General features: G+C 40.3%; 1 protein-coding gene across 9 annotated transcripts; it reads right to left on the minus strand.

Annotated features, from left to right (window-relative positions):
* Window positions 1–218: 218 nt before the first annotated feature.
* Window positions 219–19,758, minus strand: LSM14A (LSM14A mRNA processing body assembly factor). Of its 9 annotated transcripts, none has more exons than XM_028739355.2 (10): window positions 19,378–19,754; window positions 16,641–16,804; window positions 13,100–13,232; window positions 10,509–10,628; window positions 9,026–9,202; window positions 8,258–8,323; window positions 6,853–7,032; window positions 5,127–5,289; window positions 3,077–3,317; window positions 219–1,544 (listed from the first exon to the last, which is right to left on the minus strand). In XM_028739355.2, the coding sequence occupies exons 1-10, from the start codon at window positions 19,496–19,498 to the stop codon at window positions 1,521–1,523; spliced, it is 1,389 nt and encodes a 462-aa protein (XP_028595188.1). In that variant the 5' UTR covers window positions 19,499–19,754; the 3' UTR covers window positions 219–1,520. The 9 variants fall into 9 exon arrangements, with proteins under 9 accessions (XP_028595188.1, XP_028595186.1, XP_028595193.1 ...); XM_028739353.2 differs by having other exon boundaries at window positions 6,853–7,059; XM_028739360.2 differs by lacking the exon at window positions 3,077–3,317 and having other exon boundaries at window positions 6,853–7,059; window positions 19,378–19,758.
* Between the last annotated feature and the right edge of the window lie 149 nt (window positions 19,759–19,907).

Raw genomic sequence — 19,907 nt, forward strand, 5'->3', positions numbered from 1 at the left:
AACATGCAAAATAGTACTAAACAATAGTATCTAACTTCTACTGCTTCCAAATACTTGACCTCATAAGTAAACCAATTACAAAATACTTCCTTATAGTGCTATACAAAAAGATATAAAATTATGATTCTATCACTTAAATATTCCCATTTTCTAACAGTGCAGTTATCCACATTTTATCACTACTGAACATAAAGGAGAAACAAAAGAAGATCAGCAAATTAGGTAAAAATTGTTTAATCTTTGGATCCCTTTATTCCTGTGGCTTTCATACACACATACAAAATACAAGTTACCAAATTACTGTTTCTAATTATAACTTAATGTCAAAAAAGTCATAACTAGTATTTCAGAATTGGCAAAAGTTTACTCCATACCAAATCACTGTTGGGATAAGAATAAGCAGTCAATGTCTCCAAGCTACAGTTCATCAAAACTCAAGCAATTGCAAACACTAAATAGTCACTTTTAAATTGAGTATGTCAACATTAAAACAGAGTCAACATTTCAAGAATCAACACATGGAGACATGTCATTTTTATTCCGGGCACATCAAAGGAAACATAAGAACTTGTGTGTGCCTGGGTCATTTTTACTTCAAGAGTTATCACTAATATGAACTGTGAATTGTGACATGAGTGTTGAGGTTTGTCTTCATTTGAAAAAAGCCCATTAATCTGGTCAAATCCTGCAATATGCCAAAACTTACAAAATGAATTTCTTGCAAGGGAATTATTTTATCCAGTTTTTATATAATGGAAGAACATCTAAAATGTTTATTTTTAGTCAAAATATAAAAATCAAACAAGTTTAAAGCTGAACAGCTATGAGGAACCGCCCCTGCAAAACAACTAATGTGTGTGGTGTTTTAGCATTTCAACCCAGCAGGTTTGTAGACTTAAAAATGTTTATTCTTAAAAAATTAGTTGCTTTTATACAGCTATACAAAGTCTTTAGTGTTTCTTTGGCAATGGGATAATCATGGAATTTTACAACTATAAAAAGTTTTCCTTTGCCTAAGAAACAGGATTTACTGTGTTTACATTGTTTTTGACTGACAAAAAAGTTTTCTATTGCCCAGCACCCTATTTGACAAAGAGCACAACCATCTCAAAAGGGAGATTAAAGGATTTCCAAAAACAACCTTCACTGGCTCAACACTCACAGTACTGACGGCCTTCTGCATACAATTGTCTTTGCAGCCTGCAGTAGTAATCAAATACAATTTGATAAATTCTTTTTGTGATGAAAAAAATACTTAAAAACTCCACTGAAGTACTGCTTTATATTTTAACTCTATGTAAGAAATTACTTAAGTCTTCTATCTCAAATATATTTAATGCTCATTGTTTTTGAAGATGGCCATTTTTTCTCCAAAAAGAGTTCTGCTCCATACCCCTTTGAAATTAAAAACAAACCCCAGTGCTGGTGACGAGTTTTACAGCAAATTAACAATTCTTTGCAAAGACTGACACATTCTCTGGATCATGGAGATCTACAGGTCCACCTGCGTTCAACTTCAGCTATGCAGCAACTTTGTTGTCTTTCTAAAAAAAGAAAAAAGAAAAAAAATTACTTCCAATCCAATGCCAGTTTAGTCAAATTAATCAAGAACAGTAACAGATAAAAGGCTCAAACTAGAGAAGGTAACGTTAACAGTATTCAAAATGGGGCCCAAACCTCTCTAGATTGTATCAGTCATAATTCCAGTTAGCAAAGTCAATTCCAAAATGCCTTGTAAAGCTAGAAATCACTGCAAGAGTGGCTTACTCTTGTGTGCAGAATCCTCTGTAGCCCAACTCAGCTATAGGGTACCTCAGGGACCACCGGATCTCAGCTCAATCACAGAGCTCACCTGCAGGAGCGCCACTGGTTGTTCCCCAAGTGGGCAAGGCTCATTTGACTAGAAGAAATCAAGCCTTTAGTGTCATTGGCCCAGAGTTGTGGAATACTCTGACAATAGAGATTCAGAAGGTGCCTTTTAAACACCTGCTGAAAACCTTTCTGCTTTTCTACTCTGTCAGGCTTATGCAAGCAGGCAATCAAGAATACATCTTTCCACAATAATAAGTTGATTTCAGAGTTCAACTTTCTTACTACTTTTAGAGTGTTGTGTTGTGTTGTACTGTTTTATTGTTGTTAGCTGCCCTGAGCCCGACTATTATTATTATTATTATTATTATTATTATTATTAGGTTTTTACTGCATATGGGTTTTATGTACAATTGTTGCACACCACTCTGATATTTTCTTTGAACAGCTGTACATGGTATTTTTTATACATAATTTTAAAAAAAATCCTTCCTCACAAATAACGACAATATGGTTATCCAAAGAAATAAAAATATTGCATCGGAAAGAGAATATACAAGAAAACATTTTATTTTAATGCCTTCAAAGATGCTATGCTCGAGAGAACAATTGTTAAAACGTTTCATGCTGACAGAAATCTTTGACATGTTAGAACAAGAAACTACGTCTACAGATGTGGCTGCAACTTTTTCTTCCACAACCAAACAAATTAACCAAGGGTGGTTCAATGGCTAGCATGCAGTGTAGAAATTCACACTAAGAATAAAAAAAGGAGGCAAAAAGATATACAAGAAAGTTTTGCTTCATATATACTTTTGTGTAGAATATATAAAAGTGTATTGATGCATAAAAAGAACTACACTTTAGGTTAACTAAATCTGAATGGCTGCAAAGAAAACTCATACCCAGTATTGAAGAGATTTTATGAGATGATTTGTTTTTTTATTCTCTCACCCAGTATTTAACATATGTACTATTATTGCAGTTTTTTCAAGGTTTTTGTCATACTTTCTGTATTTTTAACAAAAAAATGAGTGGCTATATCTTGTTCTGATTGTGTGGCATTGTAGCTATTTTTATTTCTGGAATTATTGAATGCAGTGCCTATGGCTATAAGCAACAGATATAGGGTGGGGAACTTGTGGCCTTCTTAGGCAGTTATGAACTACAGCTCCCATCATATTGCTGGCTGGGCCTGGAGTTGAAGTACCTCAAGTGAGAAGGCCACCAGTTCCCCATCCCTGCAGCAGAGTTTGTAAGCAATTACCCTATATTCAAAATCCGCAAATTCTCTGCCGCCACGTCCACCTCTGAATCCACCACGAAATCCTCGAGGGGCGCCATAATTTCCTCTTGTGCCTCCACGTCCTCTTCCACCCCGGAAACCACCAACTCCTCCTCCACCTCCTCTACCTCTGTAGCCCCCCCGGCCACGGTTTGGACGCAATGGAAGTCCAAATGTCTCTGCATTTAGTCTTCTTTCTTCTGCCCAGGTTGGTCTCCGGTCTCTGAAACATGCAAGTGACAGGAACAATAACTCCAGATCACTATTATTTTCATCAGAAGGAGTATTGATGCCAAAGACAATTTGATGTTTTCAAGCTGCTTAGTATGTTAATATGCACACAGTGAAACTGCACAGTAGTATCACTGTGCAGGAGTGGCATTCCAAACTCCACTTTTGGAACATTTACATTGAGAGCATGGCAAGAGTGAAAAAGCGGTTCCTCAAATCAGAACCAAGTTATATCATCCCAATTACCCATTGGCTGCCTGAGTGAAGAATTTCCTGGTTAATGTTACTAGCAGCTGTCAGATTAGTTATCACTTGCCTCATGAGGTCTCCTGATGTTTTACCATGTGAGGCATGGCTCACCAATATCTGGAACACAGCTTTATCAGAATGCTTGACCAGACACAGATGGGTGGCCTGGGGAGCTGCTAAATCTGCTAATTACAATGCCAATTGTTTCCCTTACATCAGGCACATTCAACCGGTCGATCCACTGGTAGATCACAGGATAAAATAAATTTGCCAAGGTCTCCCCACCCCGAAATAAAACAAACTCAACAACTCTTGGCAATGACAATGGGTAGATGACTGCCAGTTTTTTTATACGGGGAGTAGATTGCAGTCTCTTGGGAGTTGGACGTGCCTGCCTTACATGAACAGGGAGATATCTTCCCATATCCTTCCAGCTTCTCATTTCTTGTTATGGCAGGGGTATTGAAATACAATTTGCTTTCAGTGGAGCAAGAGTGTAATTTGGTACACTTCTTTGCTGTTATTATTTCATTCCGCAACTCTGTATTACTTTTTCTCTGTTACTTTTTTTGTGTGTCTTGTCTTGTATATATTTTTAGTGAAAAGTTTACTGTTCCTTAAGACATGTTGATCCACTGAAGTGGCTCCTACTAAATTAGCTTAGGGAACACCATGTAAAACAGAACCTTTCATGCTTTGGGAGTAATACCAGCTCCTCTGCATCCAGTTTCAGTGAAATTAATTACAGGCGATTCCTCTTTATCAAATTACTGATATAGATGCAAATAAAAATGCTGCCTGTTTGATACTTAAGAAGAAATCAAATAGAAAAGTAACAAAAGGTTTACAGCATATCCCCTTTCCTCTATCAATCCAAGGCCAAAATAATCAAGTCTTACGGAAGGCTCAACCTTTGCCAAGAGCTCAGATACACCAGAAATGCAAGGGGATATATGATTCCGCAATGTTTTCACTTTTGAACATCCACTGCAAATTTAAAAACACATCTTTACCAACAAATCTGGTCCTTGCAAGATCATGGATTATGGTTTGCTAATTCCTAACAAGCCATGATCAGGAAGCCAATAAACCATGATCCCTGGTTTGAACATACAGTAATGGGAAGTCAAGGCTTCCTGGCTATATGGAAGAAGTGAAGTAGGAGCAACTGGGAGAGTATAATAATATATAATAATTTATTATTTATACCCCGCCCATCTGGCTGAGTTTCCCCAGCCACTCTGGGCGGCTCCCAATTGAGTGTTAAAAACAATACAGCACACTTCTCATTCACAGAAGGCCTGGTATATCATAATGCACAAACACAGCCAGTCTCAACCTCTCTGAACTACAGTGTATCCAACCCTCTTTAGATTACAAAGCTGTTACTTCGTTTCGTTAACGAAGCCAAATATTTTGCATGCAGCAGTAGCAGCATTACATAGGTATAAGGTATAGCGTTTCATTCTGCATTTTAGTATCCATGGATCTTGCCATTTGGAAATTATATTTTCTGCTTGCCCAGCGGACTGCCAAAAAACAAATCAGGTACCTATTGTCATCACAGGAAATGTTATCAAAGAAAGACTTGGTTTTGTCATAATAGCAGTTGGGTCCAAGTGGATCCTCTTCATCTGCATTGCCTTCACTGTTCTGGGTATCAACACCTGAGTCACCTTTATCTTCCCCATTTACAGGCTTCTCTGGTTTATCTTCTAACGAATCCAGGGGGTGAGAAAAAAAGGAAAAGGATAACCTCAGTGAACAATAAATGAAAATGCATCTTCAAAGAAAAGCAGAAAGTGACTTGAGTGAAGTGCTATCCTAGAAGGATGTTATAGATCAGCACACACAAAAATAGCTTGCTGTGAGTTAAGACAACAGCTGTCCCCTCTCTCCCTCCTGGCTATTCTCCTTCCTACTGGTCTTCTCCAACAAACAAGACATTGCTGTAAAAATAGGGAAAAACTGCACTCCCTGTCTGACTTTGGATGATGACTCAAGTTGTCTTCAAGATGAGAGCAGCACAATTACAGCAACTAAAGAAGTGGCAGAAGAGAATGTGGCAAATCACAAAGGGAGTATACTTTTTAAAAGCACTCCTTTAATATCTGTTGCAAAGCCTTCCTTGTAAGACTTTAATCCTGCCAGGAACATCCATACCTAAACTTTAAAAAGTGCTGCTAATTTGTCCAAGCAATACTTGATTATATGAATTGTAGGGCTAGCAGCAGAACACACTGCAAAGGGCAGGATTACAGCCCACTGCAGAGTGTGCTTTTTTTATAATGTCTAGGTAATTTGATGGGGAGCTCAGTACTTCCTATTAAAAATGCAAGATTCTACTCCTTAAAACTGTGAACGTATATTAATAATTAATATTGTTATAGTTCTAGACCATCCATCATCCAGAGATAGTGGGGCATCATGCAACATAATATAAAACCATATAATAAAACTACAAAACAAAAATTAAAAATAAAAATTAATGTAAAAATAAACTAATAGCTCTAGCAAAACATGTACAACCTCAGTTTCTTCCAAAGATCTGAGTAAATAAATGCTTCTTTGAAAGGCACCTAAAAAGCAGAACTTATGCTGGAAAGCATAAAGCATCACCAGCTGACTCTCTCCAAGGTCAGAGTGATAACTGTGGACAACTTTCTGTGGTTGAGGTACAGTCACCTATGTAGCTTTTTGCCTCTTACCGTAGCTAGTAAAATTAGGGCCACAGAAAATAATAAAAATGCGAGGAAAGGGGAAGTTAATCTACAGAATATACAAACTGCAGAATTCAGAATTTCCTAGGTTGGGAACAAAAGTTTAATTTCTAAAATATGGAATATACACAGCACTGCTTATCATTCCCTTGCATAATGTTTCTGATCACCTCAGGGAGGAGGAAAAGCAACAGAGAAAAAGGAAGCAATGAATTATACCCATAGACTTTGAATGCATCTAAGTGAAATCTCTCTTTGCATCTGAACCTATTCAAAACACTGCAGGATTAGCCTAATTTAACTCTCAACCCCTACAGGAAAAAGAACCTTACTCAAAACTCCACATAAAATGAAGAATAAGATAGCACAAGTACGAAAGGTTTTTCCTTCCTTTTTCAAGAACTTTGATTAAAGTGTTTGAAACAGAAGCCAGATTTCCAAATTACATCTAGTTTCCATTAACTACCAGTCATTTAGATCCCGTGTCTATAGAAGGCTCAGGTTTACCTGTAGGTGACAAGACAGTCATTATTCCCTTGAAACAGCATTTCAGCTTACCTTTCAGTTTTAGTTTGTTGTGAAATTCGCGATCTATTTCCTCTTTATTGAATTGTGCATTAGCACTTTCAAAGTCAAAGTCCTTCTCAAACTTCATTGGAACATCCCGTCTAATACCAAATCTTCCTCTGCCTCCCCGGTGACCCCCACGGCCCCTTCGTGCTGAAGGTGCACCTGGAACTGGGGAAAAATAGGTTTTGAAGGGACCTATAAACAAAAGACCTGCAGTTTCAGATTTGTTCTTGTAAGCAGCAACATAAAACTACTATACATAGGACGAATGGAGAGCTTTCTGTCTGCCAAGCATATGAGATTACCAGACATCCGGCTGATCAAGATATATCATCTTCCATTGTTACACTTTCCGCCACTATATAGCTTGAAGCCCCATCATATACTTCTTCTAATAACCTAAGAGCAGCTCTGCTGAATCAGGTCCAAGGCTTATCTAGGCCAGCATTCAGTTCTCACACTGTTCAACCATATGCCTCTGAGAAGTCCACAAAACAGGACACAAGTGCAACAGTCCCTTCCTGCTTGTGTCCCCCAGCAACTGCAATTCAAAGGCAGGCTGCCACTAGTACTAAAGCTGCCGATAGCTTTACTCTCCAGGAATTTGTCTAATCCACTTTTAAAGTTGGCAGCCATCACTACATCTTGTGATATAATTCTAGAGTTTGTTTATTTATTAAGCTTATACCCTGCCTTTCTTCCCAAAGGAACCCAGGGCAACATAGTTTTTAACTATACAGTGGTACCTTAGTTTTCGAACATCTCCGTTTTTCAACATTTCAGTTTTCGAACACACCTCGGAAGTCGAACATGCCACGTGGCTTCCGTATTGAGGCTTTCATTTTGAGTTTTTGGTTTTCAAATGTTTCAGAACTCAAACAGTTTTCCGAAACAGATTACGTTTGAAAACCGAGGTACCATTGTACACTGTGTAAAACTAACCCTTTAAAAGGCTCTGATGTCCTGCAACAATCAATCCCACAAGACCAAATCCTTTCTTTTTTTATTTTAAACCCATTGCTTATCTATTTCGCTAGAGGCTCATAAACATTTGTCACAGTGACTCAGTTCAGAAGTAAATGAAATAATGGTTTCCCATTATGAGAACACATAGCCACAGGTGCTGGCCTTGTGCATGCTGCACCTCACCCATCCCCTGTGCATGAGAAAGGAGGTACTTCTTTTTGCTGTTTGAAACAAATTGCTTTATCCTATTAAGCTCAAGCACAGGAACTGTGGTTTGTTTAGGCCAGTTAATTAGAACATCATTTGATTATTTCCCCCCAACCAGCTGCAGTTTGAACTAGTTTCCTATATTTGGGTCTGGTTCAACAAAAGTGACTTTTAAAAAGCACTAAAGTTTTTATCCTTTCCAAAAACAAATTCAGTTTACCCATTTGACGTTTGTTTTCATTTCTCAGATGCTCTGCTTCAGATCTTGAAATCTTGTGTGCTTCAGCTAAGAACAAAGAATGCAAGGAACATTTTGTTATTTTTCATTTTCTGTATACTAACTGCGAGCATGTAAGGAAAAAATCTCTAAGGGTTGCATCAGGGCAGTACTGCCCTCTGAGAAGAGTGTGGGGGGGAAACCCCACAAGTTAACCCTGCTTGCCAAGCAAGCGGAGACTCCCATGCTGGCAGAAATATTTCCCTAACCCACAATAGAAGCATTCAGGCATAAGCCTCACCTTACTGCAAGCCATGCCATTTTACTGCAGGGTATTCTCGGTAGTGGTGCCCACCCTGTGGAACGCCCTCCCACCAGATGTCAAAGAGAACAACAACTACCAAACTTTTAGAAGACATCTGAAGGCAGCCCTGTTTAGGGAAGCTTTTAATGTTTGATGTATTATTGTATTTTAATATTTGGTTGGAAGCCGCCCAGAGTGGCCGGGGAAGCCCAGCCAGATGGGCAGGCTGTAAATAAATTATTATTATTATATTATTATTATTATTATTATTCATGACTCACAAATTTGTGTCTTCAGTGTCCAAACTCAAGACCCTGAACTTTTAAAATAGACATATGGGTTTCAAACTTTGAATCCAAACTTTGACAAAAGCAATTGCTAAGTCACTTGCAAAGAACAGCTTTTTCACTTTGGCAAGAAGTATCAGCAGAGCTTAAAATAATCAAGGTCCAAAGGCCAAGTTCTACCTCTTCTGTGCTCCTGATTTTCCAATGATTTTTGACTAGCAGACCCTTGAGGTCTGGCTGAAACAGGACTCCTTCTCCCAACTGGTGCTGAAGCAGATAAGTGGGTTCCTGCTGTTTGTACTGCCTGCTCCAGGGTTGGGCTCTTTCTCAAATGGTCTAACGAAGGACTTGAGCGACCTGAAACAGAAATGACAACATCTTATGCCCAACTTTAGCATAAGTATTACTTTGAAGTCAATTATCTGCTTTCCCTAGTCAAGACAACTATGTCCAAAGAGGAAATGTTTTTGCAACTTTTGCAACTCCACTAACCCAAGACTTAGGTCACATATATACATTGATTCTCCCTCAATTTTCAAAGGAAAAACAGGGTGAGATAGCTCATCTTTACCAATGCAGTTATTAGCAAATGTCTGTCACCTAGAACTGCAGCTACTCCCTTAGATGCCATGATTTCTTAAAATAAAATAAGCACTAACAGTGAGTAGTATGGATGCAGAAAAAATAGATATTGAAATAGTATCTAATTTAGCTGTTTAGGTGAGGCAGATCTTTTTATTTATCAGCTTCCGTCCAAGAGTCAGTGGCCCAGTTTGGATGCCACTATAAACCATGTTTAACGGCTTGTTATTAATGCAGACAATGTTCCTCCCTAGGCAAAGCAAGCCATAATCTCTGGCTTTGCTCTAGGTTCATAGCTTGCAAGCCAAAAAACAAACACTGGCATCACATAGTAGTCTGTTTGGAAGAAAAATCACAATGACCCCCAGGGGTTGAGATTTATTGTCCCCACTAGCAGAATACACCTAAATGATTATTCAAGCAACTTGGAACACAAGCTCACTTTCAGTGATAGGAGACAAGGCTAACTCTGCACAAAGAAGCAGAAGAGTGGTTCACATGTCATGCTAAATCATGGCTTAGCAATACATGCATGAGCAGGAAGGTGTTGCCATGAGTCTTTGGCTAGTGCATTCCTCCTGTGCCATGTTTGCATATCACACTAACAACGGTTCATCACAACAGGCTCAACAAACTGAAGTATCGCATGTGGTCTCCTTATCCTTCATGCAACAGGGAGGACTTTGGAAGCTCCCCTCCCCACACTTTTCTTGAATCTCAACTTCTCGTAGTTTACTAAAAACTTTAGCCAATTTCAAAAAAAGACACATTCAAATCATGGTTTCAGAAGTTGGCTTGCTCCAACCAATTAATTTTTTTATAAATCACAATACCTGGTTTGGGAAACACAATAAAGCAGTGATTCAAGGAAAGCAGAATTAAAAGCTACCAAGTCTTCCTTCTTGCAACATGGCAGGAAAGGTGAAGAGGCAGCACAAGAAACTGAGGTTCATTACAGCTAATGCATGTTGTGGTAAACCAGAAAAGGAATATATTTCACAATTGAACAACACACTATGGCAATGCATTCACCTTCTTAATCAAAAAGATCAAGAATCTGACTGACACCACCAGCCTTTACCTTGTGAGAGCTGTGTTTTTAATGACCTTGCATCAGTTGTAAAAGTGGAACCAACTGCGCTGCTTTGGGACAAGTTAGCGTTGGCTGAAGTTTCAGTTCCAAAAGATGTCAGTGAACTTCCTGCATGAAGTCAGAAAATAGATGTCAAGCCCCTGTGGTGCAAGGCTACACTTGCAGCACTGTCAATGAACTTCAATGTACCAAAATGTGCAGCTACCCTTGTTTTGCCTCAAGCAGCTCTAACAATTATACAAGGATTCTGAGAGTTCTCCATTAGTGACCCTTAGCCACTACTACTAAGTACTCCTCAGGAAAAGCTGCATGGTTCTAAAAATGTTAACAGAGTCTTTGTAAGGCTAAGGGGGCTAACCATTTAAATTGCCCCTCTAAGACTAAAGCCAACTGACCCAAATGTTAACTAACTCATGTGACAAATAAAAGATGAAAAATTTTATTAAAGCAGCTAAGAAATACCAAAACCACTTTGCAAAAGCTACAAACAATTATGTGATCATATCTGTGCTAATTTTCTGAATAAAGAAAAGTGTTTCATTAACATCAGAAATCTGCAGAGATGTCAAAGTATATGCAGAGTAAGTGGTTGAGTATAAGTACAAATACATCACACTCAGCTGAACCACATGTGAAACATATGGTAACTATTTCAGCTCAGCTGACAAGAAGGCTGCTGTTGGTGAAAGAGACTTGGGATAGATCTCCAAATTCACTTGTGGCCAAAATTTGAAATTACAGTTTACTAGTTGCCATCTCCAAAACTGCATTTATAGTTGGCAAAAAGTTCTCCATGGAAGTACAATATTAAATAAATTATATTCACAAATTAGCTATGGCAGTCTGTCTCATGATATTTTTACTGTTTTTAAACAATCCATTTATCTTGCTATTAGGCCCTTGTTTTATTCTTCTCCTTTATGTTATTACTGCGATCAGACAGCAAAGTGAGCCAGTGTACCTATTCACATATTCCCTACAGATAACATCAAGCTAATAAGACTGTTAAACTTGGGCTGCTCTTCTCCCTCAAAGCTATTTGAAAGTAATCTTTGATCTATTTATTCTAATGTGGTATCTCTCTAAACATATACACTGCACATAAAGTTGTTTCAAGAAAGATTAGAGGAGACCATCATCAGCAATATGCTATGATTAACTATAAAATTTTAACTTCCTGAAGCTATAGCCCAGATAACCTCTCCCATAGTCATGGAGCACACTTTAAACTCTTACTAGGTTCACACCACAGCTTAGCAACTTCTGAACAAAACCACTTTACAAACTGGAACCTGATGCCGAGATGTCCAGTGACATGCCTGGTGACATTCTTGTTTCCCACCCACAGGACAATGCTTACTAGACAAAACTAGTAAAGAGAAAGCAAAATGTTCACAATACTCAGATGTTTACAATTTATTGGATTTGGCCAGAGTCCAATATTTATAAATGTGGAAAAGGGAACCTGACAGTGTAGTTTTACTTTTGCTTACAGCTGTATCCCCACTTATACGGGGGTTATGTTCGCAGGGACCGTGCATATACGTGAAATTGTGTACAGTGGGTAACACGATCTAAAAAGCTTGTAATCGCCTCTCTGCTAAAAATGCTCCCTCCAAACCTCCCTCTCAAACGCCAACTCCCCACAAGCCTCAAAGGTCAGTGCAAAGGCTACCGGGATCACTAGCCGTTTTCCTGCTCTTCTTGTGACATTTTTGCAGTTTTCTCATTCTTTTTGTGCTGTTTTTGCTCTTTTCATACTCTTTTGCAGTTTAAATCAATGTATTTAATTATTTCCTGGCGCCACACACATATGCCATTGTGCATGAGTCGAACACACATAAGTGGGGAGACACGTATACTCCTATTTTCACACCGGGCATCTAGGAAATTTCAGTCCATCCAAGAATGAAGCAGATATGCTCTTGCCTCCCACCATCTTTCCACCAAAGATGCTTTAAACACAGTAAACCAAGAATCTCAGCACACAGCCCCCCATCCAATTCGAAACTATACTAGATCCTGCTTAGCTTTGCAAATGTGCTAGCAGTTTAGTATGCTTTAAGGACTGCAGTTTTTGCTCCTGAGAATCAGCTGCCACTGGGTTGAACTACATCAAGCTGCACAATGGAGATGAACTCACATATGTCCCAATGTTGCTCCTACAGGTAACCCCTTTTATCTTCATTGTAAACAAGATTCCAAGTACCCCAAAGAACTGCCATCAACTCTGACAGTCTTATAAAGCAGATCTTCCAAAATGAAAACATTTACCAAAATGGGTTTACCATGGACTACTGTGTGCCTACTTGGTCACAAATGTGTCCTGCACAAGAGGAAAGAAAATAGCAGCAGCCAAAGAACACACTGTCTACTTTAGTGAAGCTTGCAAAGGAGAAATTATTGAGGGGTAGGTAGGAGGGTGGCCTGGGGAATGTGGCCTTCTTGGGTACACATGTTTTCATTATATCAACTCAGTAAATGTGAATTTTACCCTATGGGGTGGGAACAGTATATACTTGAAAATATTTTAACATTTATATGCTTGCCAAGAAAAGAAGTTTAAAATGCAAACATACCAACACCAACAGCGCCAAATTGCTGGCCCACTAATGGACTTGGACTAAACTGGCTGTAGGCTGGCATTCTGCCAAAAGGACCGTAGGAACCCACAGATTGGAATGAAGAAGTAGAAGACGATCCTAGAGAGGACTAAAGAAAACCACATTCATGGAAGACTATCAAAGCAGAAAAAACAATTATCATGCTGCATAAAGTTAGCAATAAAATCAGAGTACAAGACCCTTTCTTGAACTGGGTTGCATTAGGAAGTGAGAAATACAACACATTCCAACTGGTATAAGAAAATGAATTTATTTACCAAATGTGTGCTTATTTTCCAGATAACATAGCCATTTCAATACTGAGAATGGCATGGATCATCCAAAATGTAATAACTAGTTCTGCTGGTCCCTTCACTGCGAGAAGCGAAGTTACAGGGAACCAGGCAGAGGGCCTTCTCAGTAGTGGCACCTTCCCTGTGGAACACCCTCCCATCAGATGTCATGGAAATAAACAACTACCTGACTTTTAGAAGACATCTGAAGGCAACCCTGTTTAGAGAAGTTTTTAAGGATTGATGTTTTTATTATGTTTTTAATTATGTTGTAAGCCGCCCAGAGTGGCTGGGGAAACCCAGCCAGATGGGCAGGGTATAAATAATAATAATAATAATAATAATAATAATAATAATAATAATAATACCTCTGTAGTGTATGCTTGATGCAATGGCAAAAATCAAAGACAGACTGCTGCTTATTATTAATAAGTAATATTTATATCCCACCCATCTGGCTGGTGTTTTTATTGAAAACACGATTGGAACCTATCCTATTAGAAATATGGGCTAAAATTTCTAGGTAGTGTAAATGATTGTGCTATATAACAGTTGGTCATGGAAACAATCAGAAAGGTAGCAAACGTTTGACTTAAGTGGCACCCGGGACATGTTGCAAAATGAAACTGTTGTTGAACTGACTGCTATAAAATTCAACAGGTGAACAATTGCCAAGAAATTCAAACACAGTCACATTTGACTTTAAAAGAGGAAACTTCCCCAAAATGAGAGGGCTGGTAAAAAGGAAGTAGAAAGGGAAAATGAAGAGGCTTAATAGAAGCTGAGATAAAATGTATACTGCAGACCAGGAAAGATACAACCAGGGCCAAAAGGATGGCAGCGTGGTTAACAGAGTCAAGGAACCTACTGGAGACAAGAAAGCTTCCTTCAGAAAATGAAGGGTCTTGTTCAAATTTGGAGAACAACAAAAATAATACAAAGGCTGGCAAAAGAGAAGAGAAAAAAACTTGAGGAGCCTGTCTCTTTAAAATCCTACAGGCAATGACAATGTTTTGTGTGTGTCCAATTGTTGTGTGACCACTGATGCACAGCTCCTTTAGTACCCAGAAGAGGGCTGAACAGGGATGGGCCCGAATGGGCTTATGCACACTTCGCTGATGCACACGGGGGTTAGGAACAGAACCCCCATGCAAAATGGTTGTCATCTGTACAATCTGGGAGGCAGCTGGACATCTGGATAACAAGCAAGTCAAATATGTGCTCAAGGAGTTTGGCAGAGAAACTCAACAAATTCTTTGCATCTGTATTCATAGCAGATGATGTAGGCCAATCCCTGTGCCTGAACGAAACTTTCTCAAAAAAGGAGTCTAAGGAACTGAGGAAAACAGTGGTGACAAGAGATAAAATTATAGGGCTTGAAAAATTAAAACTGAGAAACTACACGATCAGGATAGGATCTTCCCAAGAGCTACAAGTTTCATCTTTTGGTTAGAAGATCATCAGTTTCAATCTTGAGTTCTTTATTACCTTGAGGACTGTAAAGTGAGCAATATAACAAATTTTAAAAGGGGATTCAGAAGGGATCTATGAAACTATAGACTGGTTAGCATGTCTGTTCTAGGAAAGCATTATAAAAGATAGAATTACCAAGAATATCAAAGAAGAGGTCTTGCTGAAGAACCAGCATGGCTTCTGCAAGAGTAGGTTCTGTCTCATTAACCTATTAAGATTTCATTCATGGAGTCAACAAGCATGTAGAGGTGATCCAGTTAATGTTTTGTATTTAGACTTTCAAAAAGCTTTTGATTAAGTCCTTCACTAAAGTCTCGTGAGTAATCTTAGCAATCATAAAATTGGAGGAGAGGTCCTCTTATGGATGAGTAACTTGTTGTTGTTTAGTCGTTTAGTCGTGTCCGACTCTTCGTAACCCCATGGACCAGAGCACGCCAGGCACCTAACTAGCAAGAATAAATGGACAGTTCTGTCAATGGACGGATGTAGAAAGTAGAATCCCCAAGGACTGGTATTGGGATCTGTGCATTTTAACCAGTCCCTAAATGATCTGGAGTAGGCATAAGCAGTGGCATAGCTAAGTTTGCAGATGGTACCAAATTGGGGGTTAAAACAAAAAGGGATCAGGAATTGCTTCAAAAGGATCTCTCCAAATTACGTGAATAGGTAGTAAAATGGCAAATTCAATTCAATGTAAGCAGTGTAAAGTGATGCATATTGGGGCAAAAAAACCAACAAAAAACAACCATCCCAATTTTCCCCTAATTTAACATATATTCTAATGGGGGTTGAACCATCAGCAACTGTCCAGGAATGAGTCCTTGGAATCATAGTGGATAGTGATGAAGATGTTGACCCAGCGTGCAGCTGTGATAAAGGTGAAGTTTTATGCTAGGGATCATTAGGAAAGGAATTGAAAATAGAACTGTCAAGATCATAGTGCTGCTATACAAATCTATTGTGAGATTGCACTTGAATACTGCAAATGGTTCTAGTTGCCATACCTCAAAAAGTGTAGTGTAGAGCTGGAAAAGCTTCAGAAAAGGGCAATCAAAATGATTAAGAGGCCAGAGCAACTTTTCTGAGGAAAGATTGCAACAATTGGGTCTTTTGAGCACAGAAAAAAAGGTAAGAGGGGACATGACAGAAATGTGTATGATTGTGCAAGTTATGGAGAAAGTATTTCATAATACTAGAACCTGGAACCATTCCATGAAACTGAAGGCTGGAAGTTTCAGGAGAGACAAAAGAAAGTACTTGTTCACATAGGGGCTAGTTAAACGATGGAATTCACTCCCACAAGAAATAGTGATGGCCATCAATTTGGATGGCTTTAAGAGAGGATTAGAGAAATTCATAGTGAATAAAGCAATCAATGGCTGCTAGAGATGCCAGCAATGGAGGTAATAAGCTACTAAATGCCAGCTGCTGGGAATCACAATTGGGAGAGTGCTGTTGCGCTCAGGTGCTGTTTGCAGGCCTCTCAGTGGGAAATCTGGTTGGCCACTGTGAGAAAAGGATGCTGGACTAGATGGGCCTTTGGTTGGATCCAGCACGGCTCTTCTTATGTTAATATACATTTTGTCATTAATAACTTTGTGGAAAATCTCTTGAACACATATAAATAACTTTCCCCCCTAAACAATATAAGATGATCCAGATCATACAGTTTCAGGTATATACACACCAAAACTGATCACAGTGTATAACTAGACATAGCTAAAGCTACAACTGCTACATGGTGACTATACCTGAACGATAGCTGGATCCTGGGGCAGAGAACACTGTGGTTTGGGTGGTTCACAAACGGTTAAATCCTTGATATCACTGCCACGGAATATAATGTATTCAAATACTTCGTCACGAGGTGGTATAGGCCGATCAGTTGGTCTATCTTCTGTACCAAAAGAACGAACTGCAGGAAAAAACAAACAAATTTTATCATGTATCATCCAATACTTTCTCATAATATTTACACATAGACAAGTAAAGTTTGCATCAGTTTAGTCTAACGCATCATGTGACAAAGTGCAGCTGAATATTCATTAGGTTCACTACACTGATACTTTCAAAAGAGCACTCCCCCCCCCCAAGTCAGCTGAATTCATTTATTTGCATTAAAAGGTCAGCAAGTCATTTTTCTTGATTTACTTCATACAAGCTTACATAAAAGCAGGCAATCTGTAAATTCCCTGGGTGACCGTCTGAAGGCACTGTTTTGCATGGTAGCCTAAATAATGTAGAATGGGCAGCGGTTTGCCCAGAAAAGGAGGGGGCAGAGAAAGGGGCATCTGGCGAAGTTAGTTACTAATGTTACTATGGCAAGGTGTGTTGAGGGGAAGCAGAGCCTGAATTAGGGAGGAGTCATAGTTCAGTGGTAGGCACACAAACACAAGCAAAGGTCATCTTGGCCCCTAAGAAAAATGGAAAGCTTTGCAGGTTTAATTTCAATGAGTTCTATGCTGAGGTAGGTCTCGATGGAATAATGCATAAAGGACGGAGGCATACATAAGGTTAAGCATAATGAGGTGAAAAGGATCATAATGAACGAGGGACAATCTTAAGAATTTCTAGTTTATGTGCCTTGTAAGCAGTACTGAAGTGCAGAAGCAAGAAAATAGACAAGGAAAATAGAAAGAAAACACTTTGTTCACAAATGAGATGAAAATGTATGAGGCTCAGTTTGATTTGTTTGATATGAAGATACAAAAAAAGGCACTTCTATGCATTTTTACCTTTTGGCTAAGATTATGTGCAGTGTCTAAGAAAAATGTTAAGGTGTATTAGATACTGCATAACAATCTTAACTTAACAAAAGTAGTCCACATTTCTCATTTCTGCCAAATACTTCTTTGAATACACAGGTAACTTACAAGTAATGTGGATGGAACATGTGCACATTCAGCTTTACATGCTTGGCATTTTTTTTTAAATTAAAAAGACAGCAGACTTCTGTGAAAAAAGACTTTGGTAATCCCACCCACCACTGAATCCAGTGTGTTTTGACTCTATGAAATTTGGCTTTACATCAGGCTCCCTCAACTTCGGCCCTCCAGATGTTTTGAGACTAAAATTCCCAGCATCCCTGACCACTGGTCCTGCTAGCTGGGGATCATGGGAGTTGTAGGCCAAAAATTGGTTTCGGTTGCCTTATTTTTGTCAAACTATGTGAAACCTATGGTGTTTTCATTTAAATAGCTGGCACCAAGGGACCCCCACTTCTCTTCTGAAAGATGTCTGCACATTCTTAGTTGAAAACAATATGCATAAAATTATACAGTCTTCTTAGGGCAGGGTGCTAACCTGTGGCCCTCCAGATGTTGCATTCAGATTCTCATCAGCCTCAGCCAGCAGGGTTAGTGGTCGGGAATGATGTGAGTTGTAGAAATATCTGGGTGCACATGTGCATCACCTTGTATTGCAGTAAAAACAGTCAACAAGCATGCTCCAAGCAAGTTTATGGAAAGTAAGCAGAACAAGGTGGAACCAAAGTGGTAAGAGTTCTGAGGTGGCATAACGGGCAGTAAGACTTCAGCATGGCAGTGTAAGATAAATGACACTTTAAAAAAATGCTCCCTGATGTACTGTTATTGAGGCAGTTTTAAAAGTATAAGGGAGAAACAAAGGGAGTTTTAGCACACAGTATTCTTTTCACTGGGATGATTTCACTTGGATGAATAGATATACAGTATATTCCCTGAGGTGTACTCCTGTAGCAGAACTTAACAAACTCAGTTTACCGCCTCATCCAGCTGTATGTGTAACCGAGGTATGTGCCTCAGCAACTTCTGTGGCACTTATTCCCAATGTGTGCCTTGCAATGCAGCTGCTTTTGCCTCATTTGTTTTATTTAGGGCAGCCTTCCACAACCTGCTACCCTCATTGTTTTGGACTACAGCTCCTGTCAGCCCCAGCCAGTGCGGCTGTGATGAGCCGTACTACCAAAACATCTGGAGATTATACTTGACATCCAGCTTAGAGTGGGCGCTGCAATAACATCCAGCAACCCTAACCCTCCTAGGGGATCTTCAACTGAACCTCGCACAACACATCTCTTTATTAAGATAGTTCCACAGGCATCTTTGCTTGAACCCTGGTTTGCTTGCCGCCCAACTCTACCCCGCCCTTGTAGAAGTGGTGTGCCTTTACATCTCAACTTACCTTCTCAAGACAAACCACCCATCTCTTGTGCGGGAAACCAGTAACCCTCCCTCCCCTGGGTAGTCGATTGAAGCTCGCACAACGAATCTCCAAGGGGAATCTTTATTTAATTCCGTGTTTGCTTGCCTCCAGCTCCGCCTCCACCCCCCGCCTACCTTGCAGGCTTGGCGTGCCTTTTGTATTTCAACTCGGGTCCCCGAAACCGACCACCCACTTCCACTGGGGAGAAGTGGGGGCTGAGGCCTCTCCGCGCCCCGCCCCCAACCAACCGCCAAGCAGGCCGAGACCCCCCGCCCCGGCCACCTTCTCCTTTCCGGGCCGCCTTACCCTTCGCGAGAGCCACCGTGGAGTTCTCGGTGTCGATGGTGTAGAGGATGCCCTCATATCGGATCTCGGCCTTGGAGATCAGGCTGATCTTGCTGCCGATATACGGCGTCCCCCCGCTCATGGCGGCGGCTGAAGCAGAGGCCCGGCTCGAGGCTTCCTCACGCCCCCCTCTAGCACCCGGGTCGGGTCCGGCTTCGGACGGAGCCTCCGCCGCCTCGCAGCCGCCGCCGCCGCTCCCTCCCTTCCCCTCACGCCACAGGCCAGGCCGCTTCCCTCTCGCTCTTCCCCTCGCTTGGGCCCGGAAGGCCGCTCAGCGCCCCGCCACACAGGCCTCCACTGCTACAGCTGCCCCGACGCTCCCAACATGGCCGCCGCCCGCTCCGTCAAAGCGCCCGACTCGCCTTTTACTCCTCCACCTCCACCAGCTCAGCCGCGAAATGCATGTTGGGAACAAGACGCCAAATCTCGCGATGAAAACGAAAGCGCGCGAGGCGGCCAGGAGGCAAGAGATAAAGCGGGCGGGAGCGAAG

This window comes from Podarcis muralis, chromosome 7 (assembly GCF_964188315.1).
Source record: "Podarcis muralis chromosome 7, rPodMur119.hap1.1, whole genome shotgun sequence".
Taxonomy (NCBI): domain Eukaryota; kingdom Metazoa; phylum Chordata; class Lepidosauria; order Squamata; family Lacertidae; genus Podarcis; species Podarcis muralis.